The sequence below is a fragment of the Erinaceus europaeus genome, chromosome 1 (genome assembly GCF_950295315.1).
Source record: "Erinaceus europaeus chromosome 1, mEriEur2.1, whole genome shotgun sequence".
NCBI lineage: Eukaryota > Metazoa > Chordata > Mammalia > Eulipotyphla > Erinaceidae > Erinaceus > Erinaceus europaeus.
In genome coordinates, this window is record NC_080162.1 from 108,020,818 (window position 1) to 108,036,536 (window position 15,719).

At 43.2% G+C, this 15,719-nt stretch overlaps 1 protein-coding gene across 1 annotated transcript in view; it reads right to left on the reverse strand.

Moving 5' to 3' along the window:
* The window catches only part of PIK3AP1 (phosphoinositide-3-kinase adaptor protein 1), a 217,479-nt gene that overhangs the window by 30,805 nt on the left and 170,955 nt on the right, over nt 1-15,719 (reverse strand). The window contains exons 10-12 of the mRNA XM_060192851.1: nt 11,405-11,602; nt 8,439-8,504; nt 3,734-3,939 (exon numbers count right to left, since the gene is read on the reverse strand). Of these exons, the coding sequence (XP_060048834.1) occupies nt 3,734-3,939; nt 8,439-8,504; nt 11,405-11,602 (470 nt within the window). The remainder of the gene's footprint in view (nt 1-3,733; nt 3,940-8,438; nt 8,505-11,404; nt 11,603-15,719) is intronic.

Genomic DNA, 15,719 nt, shown 5'->3' on the forward strand with positions numbered 1-15,719 from the left:
AGAGCAGAAGGTTCCATGAGGGAGGCACAGGAAGCCAGACTGGAAAAGGTCAGTGGGGTAGTGGCTAAAGCTGAGAGACTGAGCTTGGTCTAGGAATCAGCAGGGAAACACTGAATGTCATGGGCTGTCAGAGCTTTCAGATCTAGCTGAGGGGAGTGAGGAGGAGCTGGAGACAAGGAGATCTACTTGAAGAAGGCCAGTGCAGATCACAGAAGTAGGCACTGAGATGTGGCAGTGGTGATGGTGGTGGTGGTGATAGTAGAAGAGAATGGAGCTAATCCAAGAGACAGAATGTGACAGAGGAAAACAGGGCAAGATACTCAGCTTTCTGGACCTGGGACAGTGTGAGAAAAGAGACTAAGAGACTCTCAAGTCTGAGTCTAGTATAGGGGTTCAGGAAAAGACAGCAGTATCCAGGGCTGGTTTCTTTCTCCCTTTCTTTCTTTCTTTCTTTCTTTTTTTCTTCCTTCCTTCCTTCCTTCCTTCCTTCCTTCCTTCCTTCCTTCCTCCCTTCCTTCCTTCCTTCCTTTCTCCTTCTTTTATTTATCTATTTATTTTAAAGAGAGAGAGAGATAAAGATAAAGAAAACTATATGGGGGGGCTCAGGTGGTGGTGCACCCGATTAAGTGCACATAGTACTAAGTGCAAAGACTGGCACAAGGCTCCAAGTTTGAGCCCCTGCTCCCCACCTGCAGAGGGGACACTTCACAACCAGGTCTGCAGGTGTCTATCTTCCCCTCCACTCTCAATTTCTTTCTGTCCTATCAAATAGAATCGAAAAGGAAAAAAAAAAAGAAAAAAAATTGCTTCTGGAAGCACTGAGCCCCAGCGATAACCCTGGAGGCATGTAGTAATAATAATAACAACAACAGTTATTATTATTATTATTATTATTATTAAAAATAAAAAGAAATAAAGAAAAGGAAAGGAAAGAAAAACAGACCAGAGCACTGATCAGTTCTGACTTATGGTGGTGCTGGGGATTTGAACCTGGAACCTCAGAGCCTCAAGCATGAGTCTAACTGGTACTTTGTCTCCCCAGCCCCAGGGCTGGTTTCTTGATGGAAATTCCGCAGGCTTAGGGCACAGCAAGGAACATGCCCACCTGGTGGCTGAAAAGATGGAACTGGATCTGGACATGGATTCCATTCACCTGTATAGAGAATGAGCTGAAGGGACCCAGGCAGTGCCCACTCATGTGAGGAAAAGGTTAAGGACACACAAGAGTGGACAGAGGCATAAGAAAAGGAAGCTGGGGCAGCACCAGAAACAGCCTTTCCCCTCACCAGCTCCAAGCTGGGTGACAACCAAGAGGTACCAGGGGGCTGTCAGAGCACGGAGTAGTGTCAGCTCCCCTCCCATCGCCACCCAGTGGGTCTCTGCCATGGCAAGTAGGAGTCCCCATTGTCTGCTACACACAGGAATTCTGAGAATGTACATGGAGAAGCAAAGAAAGCCTCTTGGGGATGGATCTTTCTAGACACTTGCTATGAATTCACTATGTGCTAGGCATGCTACACACTTTATATGGTCTACTTCTCTCCCTTCAAATCCAGAGACTGAGATACAGCAGCACAGAGAAGCCAAGGTCATCTAATCCCACGAGGCAGCCCTAGCTGCTCCTAACTACTGTGCCATGTGGACACACAGCTTGGCAGGGAGAAATAACAAAAGATAACTATTGCGGAGTCAAGGTCAGACTGTTCCCAGCTGCCTCCCCGGTCTCCCCAGTGAGGAGAAGCCCTGGAGCCAGCATTCAGCAGAACAAAGTGCCTCCCTAGGGAGCACCACAAAGGTAGGAATCGTAGTGTGGGGAGCACTACATTGAGTCAGGATGGGGAAGGGCTCCCATGCAACCTGGCTCTGCCTCTTCTTGTCTCTGAATCTCTTTTTATTTTTTTCTTAATTTTATTTATTTTTTGATAGGACAGAGAGAATTTAGAGGGAAGAGGGAAACGAAGGAGGAGAGACAGAGAGACAGTTGCAGAGAGGGAAAGACAGACAACTGCAGACCGGCTTCACCGCTTGTGAAGCTTTCCCCTTGTAGGTGGGGACTATGGGCTTGAACCCAGGTCCTTGAGCACTGTAATGTGTGCACTTAACCAGGTATGCTACCATCCTGCACCCTTGTCTCTGAATCTCTATTCTCAGTAGAATGAGAGTGATTTATTTCACGAGCAGGCTGGGAGGGCTGGAAGATCTATTAACACCTTGCAAGGTGCCAGCTGACTGCCAACTGTCCAAAGAGCTGGACTAAATATGCTGCTTTAGGATTCAGTTCCCTGCTTCTTAACACTTAGTCCACTCCAAAGAGACAGGGCTCCAGTCTCACTGCTAGATGGAGGCTACTCTTTCTCACCCCAGCAGCTGGCATGTTGGGCCTCTCAGAACGGAGTTCAGCACGCACACCTTCTGAGACATACAGTGGGCAGGTGCAGGCAGAAAGCACCTGTCCTAGCGCTGACTCTCCACTTACCGGGTAAGTGGAGAGTCACATGTCTCTTTTTTACGTTTATTTATTCCCTCTTGTTGTCCTTGTTGTTTTATTGTTGTAGTTATTATTGTTAATGTCATTGTTGTTTGGATAGGACAGAGAGAAATAGAGAGAGGAGGGGAAGACAAAGAGGGAGAGAGAAAGATAGACACCTGCATAGCTGCTTCACCGCTTATGAACCAATTCTCTTGCAGGTGGGAAGCTGGGGTCTCAAACCAGGATCCTTATGCTGGTCCTTGCACTTTGCGCCACATGCGCTTTGCACCAAATGCGCTTAACCCACTGCACCACCGCCCAGCTCCCCACACGTCTCTTAACTCCTGGGGCACATTTTCCTCTTTGTAGTATGAGGGTGTTAGAATGAGGAGGTTCTTCCTCATGTCACCTTAGATTTCTTTGGGTTACTTTAAATTACACATGGAATCTATGTGTGGAGTTAGACAGTCTCATCTGAACAGCAAGAGTCTTCTTGGCTCCCCAAATCCTTCCTTCATAGTCTGCTCCTGAGTGGTAAGTAGTGGGATGGGTGTGGGGTGATCCACCTCACATCCTTTCTGCTGCACTTGTATATATACTTCTAGGAGCTAGACTGGGGTGGGAGCAGAAATGTAAATCGGTGGTGAAATATATGCTGTAGGTCTTACATGCATGAAGTTCTGGGTGCTATCCCCAAGGTCCCTCAAAAAAAGAAAGAGAGGAAGAAAGAAAGAAAGAAAAAAAGAAAGAAAGAGAGAGAGAAAGAAAGAAAGACGAGAGGAAGGGAGGGTGGGAGGGAAGGAGAAAACGAGAAAAAGAGTTTGTGCATATGTGTTTTAACTTGGGTGGCTTTATATCTGTGACTTGCTGGGCTCAGTTAATCATATTTCTTGGGAACTGTCCAAGTTTCTTTGAATTCTAAACTGGGAACGCTGACACTAGGATCGGAGAGAGGGATCCCCAAAAGAAAAATAGCTAGAAAGCAAAAAGATAGGGGTATGGGGAGAAGGAAGTGGCAACTACAGAATTTGGTTTTGTGGTCGACTCTGTGTTCCTAATCTCTAGCCTCAAGACAATCAGAAACGCCAGCTAGCTCTCAGCCAGGGAGCTGTGCCTTTACAGATGACAGGTGCTAGATAAACACACATGCACTGATTCACAGTGACACTCAAACACCCCCAGATCCAGACATAGGTAGCCCCCTGCTATTAACTAGTGAGGAAACTGACACGAAACCGATTCTACCCATCCAGAGCAAGTTACCTGCTGGAAGCGGAAGGACTCAGACCGCTTCTTCTGGTTGAGCTGCCATTCTTTGAAGTGGAGCACGGCCTCATCCACGTTGACAATGCCCAGCTTCACCTGCTCCTGGAGAGTGATAAGCTGCCGCTGGCCTGGCGTTTTCATCCCAGCAAAAGGGTCATAAATACTCGACTGGGGCCTGTCCCGACACGGCCTGACAAGAGGCTCTGAAAAAAGATTGCAAACTCAGTTTGGCAGCTTCCTCCCTGGGGAGAGCCAACAGCATGGGTGGGGTTAAATAGACTGGCCACTGGCTGGACAGGAGATGCCTTCAAAGAACAGTGATACATGGAGTGAGAAGGGGGCAGGGCATGGCATGGACTGGAGGGAAAGGGTTTGGCTAATAAATTTAAAGCCTATTACACCAAAGTAGACAAGGCCACTACAGTTTTGGTAGGTCTGAAAGCTGTTAAGGAGTCTATAAACTCCTCAAATCACTGAGCCCGAATTACTGAGAAGCATTATTCTTCAACCATGGAAACATTACCTGCTCAGAATGGAGGTGTTGTCTATTGTGGGATAGAATTATCTCTAGACTTTACCCACTAGATGCCAATTGCACCCTTTCCTCCATTGTGTCCATCAGAAATGTCCTAGGCATTGCTGAACGTTCTTTGGGTGAAGGAAATAAAAAAAATCATCCCTAGTTGAGAATCACAGTTTCTGTGGTCCAGGAGGTGACACAGTGCATAGGCAGTGGATTCTAAAGCATGAGGTCCCGAGTTCAATCCCCAGCAGCACATGTACCAGAGTGATGTCTGATTCTTTCTCTCTCTCCCCACCTAAATTCTTCATGAATAAACAAAATCTTAAAAATAAAAGTGCCACCAAGAATAGGCAGTCATACAGGTCCCCAGCCCCAGCAACTAGTGAATAACACTAGTGAAAGGAAGAAAATTACAGTTTCAAACTAAAATCCTCTCTCAGAAAGGAAGACACAGAAAGACTCCAGCCAGGATGCTTCTCTCAGCTCTACTTCCAATGCTCCCCAACCCTCCCTGCTTCTGAAGAGCATGGGGAATAATGATTGTGACCCAGTGGGCAGCATGCCTGAAAATGCCCTGGGAGACTAAAGATTCAATGGAATCATTACTTGGATCCAATGTCACCAGGTATAAAGTCAGTGCTGAGTTCCAGTTGGCTCTACTTGGTTGTTCCGGTGCCAACTTCTCATCTACATTATAAATTCATCACACTGCTTTAAAGATTGTAGCAAAGGTGCACCTGGTTGAGTTCACACTATAATAAAAGGACCCAAGTTCGAGCCCCCTACTCCCACCTATAGAGGGAAAGCTTTGTGAGGGGTGACGCAGTGTTGGAAATGTCTCTCTGTCTCTCTCCCTCTCTATCATCCCCTTCCCTCTCAATTTCTGGCTGTCTCTATCCAATCAACAAATAAAAATAATAAAGACTGTAGCAAAGTATGAGACTTCTTTTCACCTCTAAGCTATGATTCTGCTCAGTCTTGTGGGAAGGATCTAGTAGCAGAAGTGATGGGGTCATTTGTACATGTGAGAATAATGTGACATATTACTGCACCATAGAACTTGGTCCTAGAACATGATGGCAGAGAGGACCTAATAGAGATTGAATTGTTATGTGGAAAACAGAGAAATGTTACGCATGTACAAACTACTATATTTTACTGTTGACTGTAAACCATTAAATCTCTCCCTCAATAAAGAAATTTTAAAAAAGAACTTCTAAGATAAAATTAAAGGAAATTAATTTAGTAATTACAGTATAGTACAGTTCTGTTTAGAAAAAAAAAAAACTTGGACTGGAGTTGATATACTGCACCAAAGAGACTCTGGGGTAGGGGGTAAGGGGAGGGTTCAGGCTCTGGAACATGATGGCAGAGGAAGACCTAGTGGGGGCTGAATTGTTATGTGGAAAACTGGGAAATGCAGGACCAGGTAGTGGCACACCTGGTTAAGCACTCTCATTACAGTGTGCAAAGTCCCAGGTTCAAGTCTCTGGTCCCCACCTGCAGGGGAAAAGCTTCATGAGTGGTGAAGCTGAGCTGAAGGTATCTGTCTCCCTCCCTCTCTATATCCCCTACTCCATTCAATTTCTCTCTGTCTCTATCCAATAAGACAAATTTAAAAAAATGAAAACTGGGAAATGTTACACATGTACAAACTATTGTATTTTACCATCAACTGCAAACTATTAACCCCCCAAAGAAATAAAAAACCCAAATATGTTAATAGAAAAAATATTACTGCAAAATTCATATATGGCTACACTTGACTTTATATTTCCCAGAAGGACCCATTTCATATAGGGATACACTTGATTCTATATTTCTCTACCAGCGCCTGTGTGATTCAGGGAGATGGCAAGGGTTTAGAAAGAGAGGTGTTACTTCACCAGTGGATGGTAAAAACATGGTTAAGTAGTCAGGGATGTGGTTCAGTGGTAGAATATAGGACTTTGCAATATCTTCTTTTATTAAGATACTTTTATTTACTTAAGAGAGTGAAGGGATTGAAAGACCGAGTATCATATCACACTGGCACATAGATGCTGGGGATTGAACTCAGAGCCTCAGACTTGAGAGTCCAATGCTTTATCCATAGAGCTACCTCCCAGGCTACTGTAATGCTTCACACACTAAAAGTGACCAAAATCTTATATAAAATATAATAATCGGGGTTAGGCAGTAGCGCAACGGGTTAAGCGTACATAGTGCAAAGCGCAAGGACGGTGGAAGGATCCCGGTTCAAGCCCCCGGCTCCCCACCTTCAGGAGGGTCGCTTCATGGGTGGTGAAGCAGGTCTGCAGGTGTCTATCTTTCTCTCCCCCATCTCTTTCTCCCCTCCTCTCTCGATTTCTCTCTGTCCTATCCAACAACAACAACAGCGGTGATAACAACAATAATGATGACAATGACAAGGGCAACAAAGCGGGGAAAAAATGGCCTCTAGGAGCAGTGCATTTGTAGTAAAGGCACCAAGCCCCAGAAATAACCCTGGAGGCAAAATATATATATATTTATATATATGTATATATATATATATATATATATATATATATATATATATATATATATATAATAATCATGGATCACATGCATGCAGTCTCTAAGCCTGATATCAGAGCAGTGTTCTGATTTACTTTCTCTGTAATAAATCTTTAAAATATATACACACACACACACATGTTCTTCCCCTCTGGGGTTCTCACTGGGACTTGGTGCCAGCACTATGAATCCACTGCTCCTGGCAGCCATTTTTTTTCCATTTTATTGGATAGGACAGACAGAAATTGAGAGAGGTGGAGGAAGAAGAGACAGAAAGAGGGAGAGAGAAAGATATATACCTCCAGTCCTGCTTCTTTCCTTTTGAAGCATCCTCCCTGCAGGTGGGAAGCCGGGAACTCAAACTCAGATCCTTGCACAGGTCCTTGCACTTACTACTCTGTGTGCTTAACCAGGTGTACCAATGCCCCACTCCCAATAAAATACTTTTTAAAAAACTTTGGGTGTAGGAAAAAGTTTATTTGTCATTCTTCTCCACCATTTACTCATCTGTCTACACATACATAATTTTCTCCTTTTAATTGTATCAGCAGATGGAGTTTTGGGATATAGCAAGATGTACCAACCAACCAATTCTAGTCTCCTTCTGTTATTGTCTCTGGAGATACTTTCAAAAGTTTAGATGGTGGCACATCTACATTTCAAAGAAATTATCAATGGGATAATAATACTGAATACTAAATGGTTCTGTTTAGCACAAGGACAATTAATCACACACACAAGAAAGAGTACCTGTGTCCTTCAGACTTCCTTTAAAAGTCTTTTAAGAGGGCTGGCAAGATAGCTCAGTTGCATAGTGCTCTGGTTTTGTCATACACATGACTCAGGTGTGAACCTGGCCCTCACTACTGAAAGAAGCTTCAGTTTTGTGGTGTTTTTCTCTCTGTCTCTGACTATCTGAAAATGTCAGCCTGGAGCAGCGAAGTCCCAGTGACGACCAAAAAAAAAAAAGTCATGTGTGCTTAGCAGGTCTGCAGGTGTCTATCTTTCTCTCCTCCTCTCTGTTTTCCCTCCTCTCTCGATTTCTTTCAGTTCTATCCAGCAACAACAATAGCAATAACAACTATATCAACAACAATGATAAACAACAAGGGCAACAAGAGGGAAAAAATAGCCTCCAGGAGTAGTGGATTCGTAGTGCAGGCACCAAGACCTAGCGATAACCCTGGAGGCAAAAATTTTTTTAATTAAAAAAATAAAGAAAAAAGAAAAGAAGAACAGGTTGTTCAAGTTGTTACCCGGTAAAAATTAAATTAAAGCATAGTTTAGTAAGGGCAGACAGTAAGTCACAAGGAAGGGCTATACTGTTAGGTGAAGATTGGTGTTGGGCCATCCACTTTCATCACACTGGCATCAATGTCAATGTTTATATTTTGTGTTTTGAGTACAATATAGAGGGACACCATACTACTAAACAGTCTTCTCTCAAGTGCACTAATATCCTTCTAACTGTACAATGGTTTCACTTAGCAATGTTCTAGGACACCGTAATCTCTTCCCCTGTCTTTACCAACAGTATGTGGCTCTCAGACAGCTTTGCCTTTTTTCAGTTACTGATATCAGGATATATCTGTCACTGGAGATATGGGTCATATGGAAGGAGGTAGAAGATGTCTGACTTACCTTTACGGAAGCTGTCTGAGGAAACATAGAAATTTCCAGGTCGTTCATGACTTTTATCTGCAAAAACTGTTAGATAAAGAGTATGTCAGGTATAAGTCAAATCAGATACCTTTATGAATGGCTTGATAATATTTTATAATTTTTTTCTTTTCTTTCTTTCTTTCTTTCTTTCTTTTTTTTTTTTTTTTTTTACCAGAACACTGTTCAGCTCTGGTTTATGATGGTGCAGGGAATTGAACCTGGGACTTTGGAGCCTCAGGCTTGAGAGATTCTTTGCATAACCATTATGCTATTTACCCCCGCTATTTTATACTTTTTTTTTAAAAAAAAAAATCAAACTCTTATACAAAACATAGTAATCATAGATCACCCTTAAGTCCACTGTGTATAGTCCTATAAATTATAATTCTAGGAAAAAGTAACTAGTGATCAGAAGCTGTGGCAATTATGATAATGAAGACAGTGTTAAACTAAAAAGACAGCCCCAACCAGAAGATAAGATTCTAATTACAAGACTATTGAGAAATAGGGTAGAAAAGAGAACAAAAGAAAGAGGGGGGTGGGGGAGAAAGAAAGAAAGGAAGGAAGGAAGGAAGGGGGGTTGGGCAGTAGCGCAGTGGGTTAAACACACATGGCGCCAAGCGCAAGGACTGGTGCAAGGATCCTGGTTTGAGCCCCCGACTCCCCACCTGCAGGGGGGTCGCTTATAAGAGGTGAAGCAAGTCTGTCTTTCCCTCTTCTCCATTTCTCTCTGTCCTATCCAACAACAATGATATAAATAACAATAACGATAATAACTGCAACAATGATAAAACAAGGGCAACAAAAGGGGAAAAAAACATAGCCTCCAGAAGCAGTGGATTCATAGTGCAGGCACCAAGCCCCAGCAATAACCCTAGAGGCAAAAAAAAAAAAAAGAAAGAAAGAAAGAAAAAGAAAGAAAGGAAGGAAGGAAGGAAGGAAGGAAGGAAGGAAGGAAGAGAGTAGAGCTGGGGTGACAACATAATGGTTATTCAAAAGTCTCTCATGCCTGAGGCATTGAAGTCCTAGGTTCAGTCCCCAGCACCACCATCAGTCAGAGCTAATCAGGGCTCTGATCTTTCTATGTCTTTCTGTGATTCTCTCTTTTGTTAAAATAAAATTAAACATATTTTAAAAATAGAGTGATATGAATAAAGCCAAATCCCCAAATACCTATAGCTAGCTGTAGAACACCTCAAGGCCTGAGACTAAAAGGAAGTTGCATAGGACATATCAGCAGTTACAAGACAGAACTCCAAGTAGTGGATCATATAGACAGATTGTGTACACAACTCTAGAGAGACTCAGATGAAGACAGACCCACAAAGGCTTATAGAACTGAGAAGTGACAAATGGTCAGTTAGCAGTAGGGTTACATGATGATGAAGATTCCCTCAGGTCTACAAAAGACTTCTTGGATTCAAATCCTGGCCCTGCATTTATCAGTTACTTACACACACACACACACACACACACACACACACACACACAGACTCCAATAGGCCTGGCCCAGCTAGTGGGCATAGAAATGTGAAAAGCTAAAAGGACATGGGCAGGGTGCTAGCAGTGCCTGCTACACAAACATACGAAGGGAAAAAAAAAACTGATCTAAGGGTATGACAAAAAAGCAGCAGTGACAACACTTGATAATTACTAATACCTCACAGTTGTTTTTCTATCCTATTCTGGGTTGTCAGATTTAATCAAACCAAACAAAAAAATCCAATAATTGGGATATACGTAAAGCAAAGAAATATTTACTGTTTGTCTAAGCACTCTGTACTTAATATGGTGACACCAATACCCAGGGTTCTAGTTGAAAGCTACCTTCCCCAACTTAGCACTTTTTGGCTACACCTTCACAAACATGCTTATATAGTTGAAAGTGGAATGCAGGGCAGCATCACAGATCTAGTGCTTCCTGTACTGTTACAGAAATGACAACTGTATTAATATGATCAAGTCCTGAAAGAGAAGGAAACTGTTGATGCTATCAGCATCTCACTTCTTCTTCTAGTGTTTGCCAGCATCTCACTGATGTCCCAGACCACTACAAAGAAGTAAAACCCCCAATTAACAACAATATTCAGTAATGTAGGTAGGTAAACAATCCCACTACCCAGGTTAAAAGTCAAAATTGCAGAGCCAAGTTCTCTTTGAGTTTAAACCCTGGACCTGTTTTGTGATGGCTGAGTGACTGTTCATCTCCATTTTCTCCCTCTGTACAATGGGGATAACATTGTATCTTAGCAGATAATAATAGAGGTGAAATGACTTGTTACCGATAGAATACTCTTGATAAGTTTCAAGAAATGTTAGCTATTAACAATTAGAAATAAAGACCAAGCCGTGGTGTACCTGTCTGAGCGCACACAATACAGTGTGAAAAGACCCAGGTTCAGGACCCTGGTGCCCCGCTGCAGGGGGAAAGCTTCACAAGTGGTGAAGCAGGACTGTAGTTGTCTCTCTGTCTCTTTCTTTCTCTGTCGTATGCGAAATTTTAACAACATTTCTCTATCTTTCTCTCTCTCTCTCTCTCGCCCTCTCTCTCTCCTCTCAATTTCTCTCTGTCTCTATCCAATAATAAATAAATTTTTTTTTAAAAAAAATTAGGAATAGCAAGAAGGGAAAGAATCTGGGGAGATAAAAAATTGACAAAGGTTCCTACCATTTGGGAACAGGGGCAGTTCTTGTTCACCTCTGTCTTTGTAATTGTGTGTACAGCCTCCAAAATGACAGGACCAAATGTCATCTTTGCTCCTAGTTTAACTCCTAGTCCTGTCTAGTCTAATTCCAGAATCTTCCCTGACTTCTGACCCTATCTCCTAGAGCTGGTTAGGGAAACCATCCAGAAGGGGATAGTTTCTGAGCCATGACTGTGAATTTAAGGAATCTTGCTGAGAAGCTCTGAAAACCTGCTGGGCTTGATTCCCTACGACACTTGCCTTTGGAAATGTAGGGTTCATTGTCAGGCAGTTGGTGAGCTCCAATAGCACTAGTCTCTGGCCTGGGCACTGGGATGGGAGGCCTGCTGGCTAGGTCCACAGAAAAAGCTTCATCATCATCCACACTGTGATAAGCATCTTTTCCTCGACCCGGATGGTATGGTTCCCTCTCCAAACTGGTCATTCCCACGCTGTTGCCTAGAAACACAAGAAAGAGAGAGAGAGAGATTGAAAGCAGAGATCAAACGGACTGGCTGGCTGCCAACCAGAAGAGCAAAGAGAGTGGCCACATTTGTATAGTTCTTCCCTTTGGCGAAGGTCTCTACCTGTATTTTATCTCCAGTATGATTTGCTCAGAGCCCCATTCAAACCAAAAACAACAACAACAAAAAGGCTGTAACTTCATGTACCCCCACCCCAATTGAGGCAACAAAGGGAAGTGAACACTGGGCTCTACTATCTCTATTTTATTTAAAGACATTTCTTTTAAATATTTTATTTATCTATTTACTTTCCTTTTTTGTTGCCCTGATTTTGATCATTGCTGTGGTTATTATTATTGCTGTTATTGATGTTGTTGTTGCCAGATAGGACAGAGAGAAATGAAGAAAGTAGGGGAAGACAGAGAGGGGGAGAGAAAAATAGACACCTGCAGACCTGCTTCACTGCTTGTGAAGCGACCCCCCTGCAGGTGGAGAGCCAGATGCTCAAACTGGGATCCTTATGGCAGTCCCTGAGTTTCGCACCATGTGTGCTTAGTATATACGCTGCGCTACAGCCCGACCCCAGTACCTCTGTTTTTATTGCCAGGATTCTGGTATTCACCTTATCAGAAGCATGGAAAAGAGATGGCAGTCCCTTACATATGTGTCAACTTATGTACCCCATGGAGTGTGCAGCTATCTGCCACCTATTCCTCTTACTAGACCGTGAGCTTCTTGAAGGAACCTTTGCCCTTGGCATTCAGAGCTGGAACTCAGGAACACTTGTAGAAAAGGTCAGGTGCATAAATTCTGGGTAAAAAAATGTGCTTTGTGGGCCAAGGAGAGATAAGTACAGCAGATCTGAGTGTCCCCAACAAGACAGTATGCAGAGTGTGGAAGATACTCAAACCTGCTGTGTTGATCTCTGCTTGGCCCAGAAAGCATATTTATACACACTGTCTGCCTTCTTTGCCAATAGCCCAGTATCTCAGTTGGGGCTGAGGCAAACCCAAAGTCTATTTCAGGATAAAAGGGTGCTTTATCTCTTCTAGCAGAAGTTTTTAAGATGTAGCTGAGAGACAGACACAAGTATAATCTAGGAAACAACAGCTCCTTCTGTTTCTTCTAGCAATAACATCTGTCTCCAAGCAGGGCACATGCCTCTTGTTAGTAGCTCTGGGTAAAAAGCAATGTTTTGTGGAGTGCTGTGTGTCAGGGAGTATAATGTTCCTCTTCCACTCCAGCAGCAACATATAATCAGTCAAACACTCCCTTGGCTCTCACTTGCCAAATGTGCCACCTCTACTACCAGGCGCCCAGAGACCAGCAAACGCTAGGGAAGCAAAAGAATGAAAATTACAGGAAATTTGCTACTCATTGTTCAAGTTTATCTCAAGGGGACTCAACTCTGTGCTACTGTATTTCTTTCCTTACCCTAAGCCTGTTTCTTAGCTGTTTTCCTCTTGATCATACCACTTGTAAAGACATTTTACTCAAAACAAATATATGTAACTATTCTCCAAATGTCTGCTCACATATTTCGAATTTATTAAGAAGTACTTGTAATTTTAGAAGGAAAAAAATGAACGAATTCATTAAACAGTAAATATCTGCTGAGTCTATTATGTGTAAGGTGATGCATTTTTACTGTGGGAGGGTCATGTAATTTATCCTTCCTTAGAATCTTTTTTTTTTATTGTTGTAGTTATTATTGTTGTTGTTATTGAAGTCATCGTTGTTGGATAGGACAGAGAGAAGTGGAGAGAGGAGGGGAAGACAGAGGGGGGGAGAAAGACAGACCCCTGTAGACCTACTTCACCGCTTGTGAAGCAACTGCCCTGCAGGTGGGGAGCCGGGGGCTCGAACTGGGATTCTTACGCTGGTCCTTGCACTTTGCATCACGTGCGCTTAACCCACTGCGCCACTGCCCGACTCCCCCCTTAAAATCTTTGACTAGCTTAGCTCCCCTGGTCCTGTCAAACTGAAGGCCACATGAATCAGGGTGGGTGGACTGACTGGCCTTCAGAGCCTGGCCCCTGGCCACCTGGTCCAAGCTCCTCTTCATGATGCCCTCTCCATACTCCTTAAGTTCCAGGTCTGTGGTTCCCAGATGAATGCTTCAGAACTCAGGTTCCCCAAAGATTCCTCCTCTGGGATCACATCAGGTATCAATGTTTGCTGGGCATAGGAGTTTCAAACTTTATCTGTGTTGAAGACTAAGCCCACATGTAATATTTTGATTTGGAAGTAATATTCCAAGTGCTCCCTAGACACTCCTGATTGGAATGTGTCTTGGTAGAAAATCAGAGAAGAATGATTTGGCATCACTCATCAAAGTCATAAATATGTCCTTTGATGCAGCAATTCTATTTTTAGCAATTTATACTACCTATGGCTAGCCCTGCCCCACTAGGGAAAGAGAGAGACAGGCTGGGAGTATTGGTCAACTCATCAACGCCCATGTTCAGTGGGGAAGCAATAACAGAAGCCAGACCTTCCACCTTCTGTACCCCATAATGACCCTGGGTCCATACTCCCACGGGGTTAAAGAATAGGAAAGCTATCAGGGGAGGGGATAGGATACGGAGCTCTGGTGGTGGGAACTGAACCCCAAATAAATATCCTATGGTCTTGTCAGTGTTTTCATTTTATAAATAAATAAATTTTAAAAAATAAATAAAAATAAAATAGAAAGATGGCAGTGTACCACCAGTGGTTAGAGCAGTGACTCTGAAGCCACAGGCTGGATAGGTTTCCACACTCAGTTTACTGGCTACTAGACTTTGGGCAAGTCATTTTACTTCTTTATATCAAAGTTTGCACAGCTGCAAAATTAAAGTACTAATACCTATCTCTCAAAGTTGCAGCAAGCATTGAATGAATACTGTGCAAGTCACTTCAACTAGCTTTGGTACAAAACCAAATCCAATAGAGAAAATCTGAGAAGAAATCATGAAAGTAGCAAAATTGGAGCTGGATAGGAGACTCAGTAGTTGAACTCATACCTTTCACACATAAGACCTGGGGTTGATCCCCAATACCATATGAGGAGAAATAAAGACAAGGCAAGTAGGACTCCATGGGCAATGGAGCGGTGCCTTGTGCTCTTTCTCTCACTCGATCACTCACTCTCACTCTCTAATAAGAAAAGAAAAACAAATATTGGGCCAGGGAGGGGGCTCCACAGAAAAGAATGTATATACGCCTGCCTCTATGTTCTTGTTCTCTCCCCCCCCCCTTTCCTCCAGGGTTATCACTGGAGTTTGGTGTCAGCACTACAAATCCACCACTCTTGGTGGCCATTTTTTCCATTTTGTTGGATAGGACAGAGAGAAATTGAGAGAGTAGAGGGAGAGAAAAAGAGAGACACCTGCAGACGTGCTTTGCTGCTTGTGAAGTGTCTCTCTGCAGGTGGGGAGCCGGGGACTTGAACCCAGATCCTTGTATGAATCCTTGCACTAGTACTACATGTGCTTAACTGGGTGCACCACCATCTGCCCCCACCCTTGGGTTCCATCTCCAGGACTGCATTAAAGAACATGTAAGGGAACTTCATCTTTAGCGTTAATACATGTTCCCACTCGTGCCAGGGACCAACCAAGTGATTGACCCTTGGTTTGGCTTGGTTTACCAGGTCTCCTTTCACAGGGAAATACTTTAGAGAAGAGGTCAGCAAACATTTCTTAAAGATCCATATAGTATATCTTTCAGATATGTAGGCCAAAGTCACAATGGCAATGATTCAGTTCTGCCCTGTTCAAGCACCTATAAACAATGCTAACTGAAAAAAATCACTGCTTATTCCACTAAAGATGCTTTCTAGGGCCAGTGAGATTTCATCTGGTAGGGTACCAGCTTTGTCACATGCACAGCCCAGGTTCAAGTTTCAGCACCACATGGGAGTGCTATGGCACTGGGGAAATTTAAGGTGCTGTGGTCTCAGTCTCTTTCTCTCTCTCTTTGAAAAAAAGTAAAAAGTTGATAAAACTTTCAATTGCTGGCTGGCCAGGCTGTGATTTGTCTACCACTGTTTTAGAATTTTTCTTTATCCCTTACTGTCAAAATTACTTTTCCCTTTCTGAGTCCTGTCCTCTTAGAACCCTGCTTTCTAT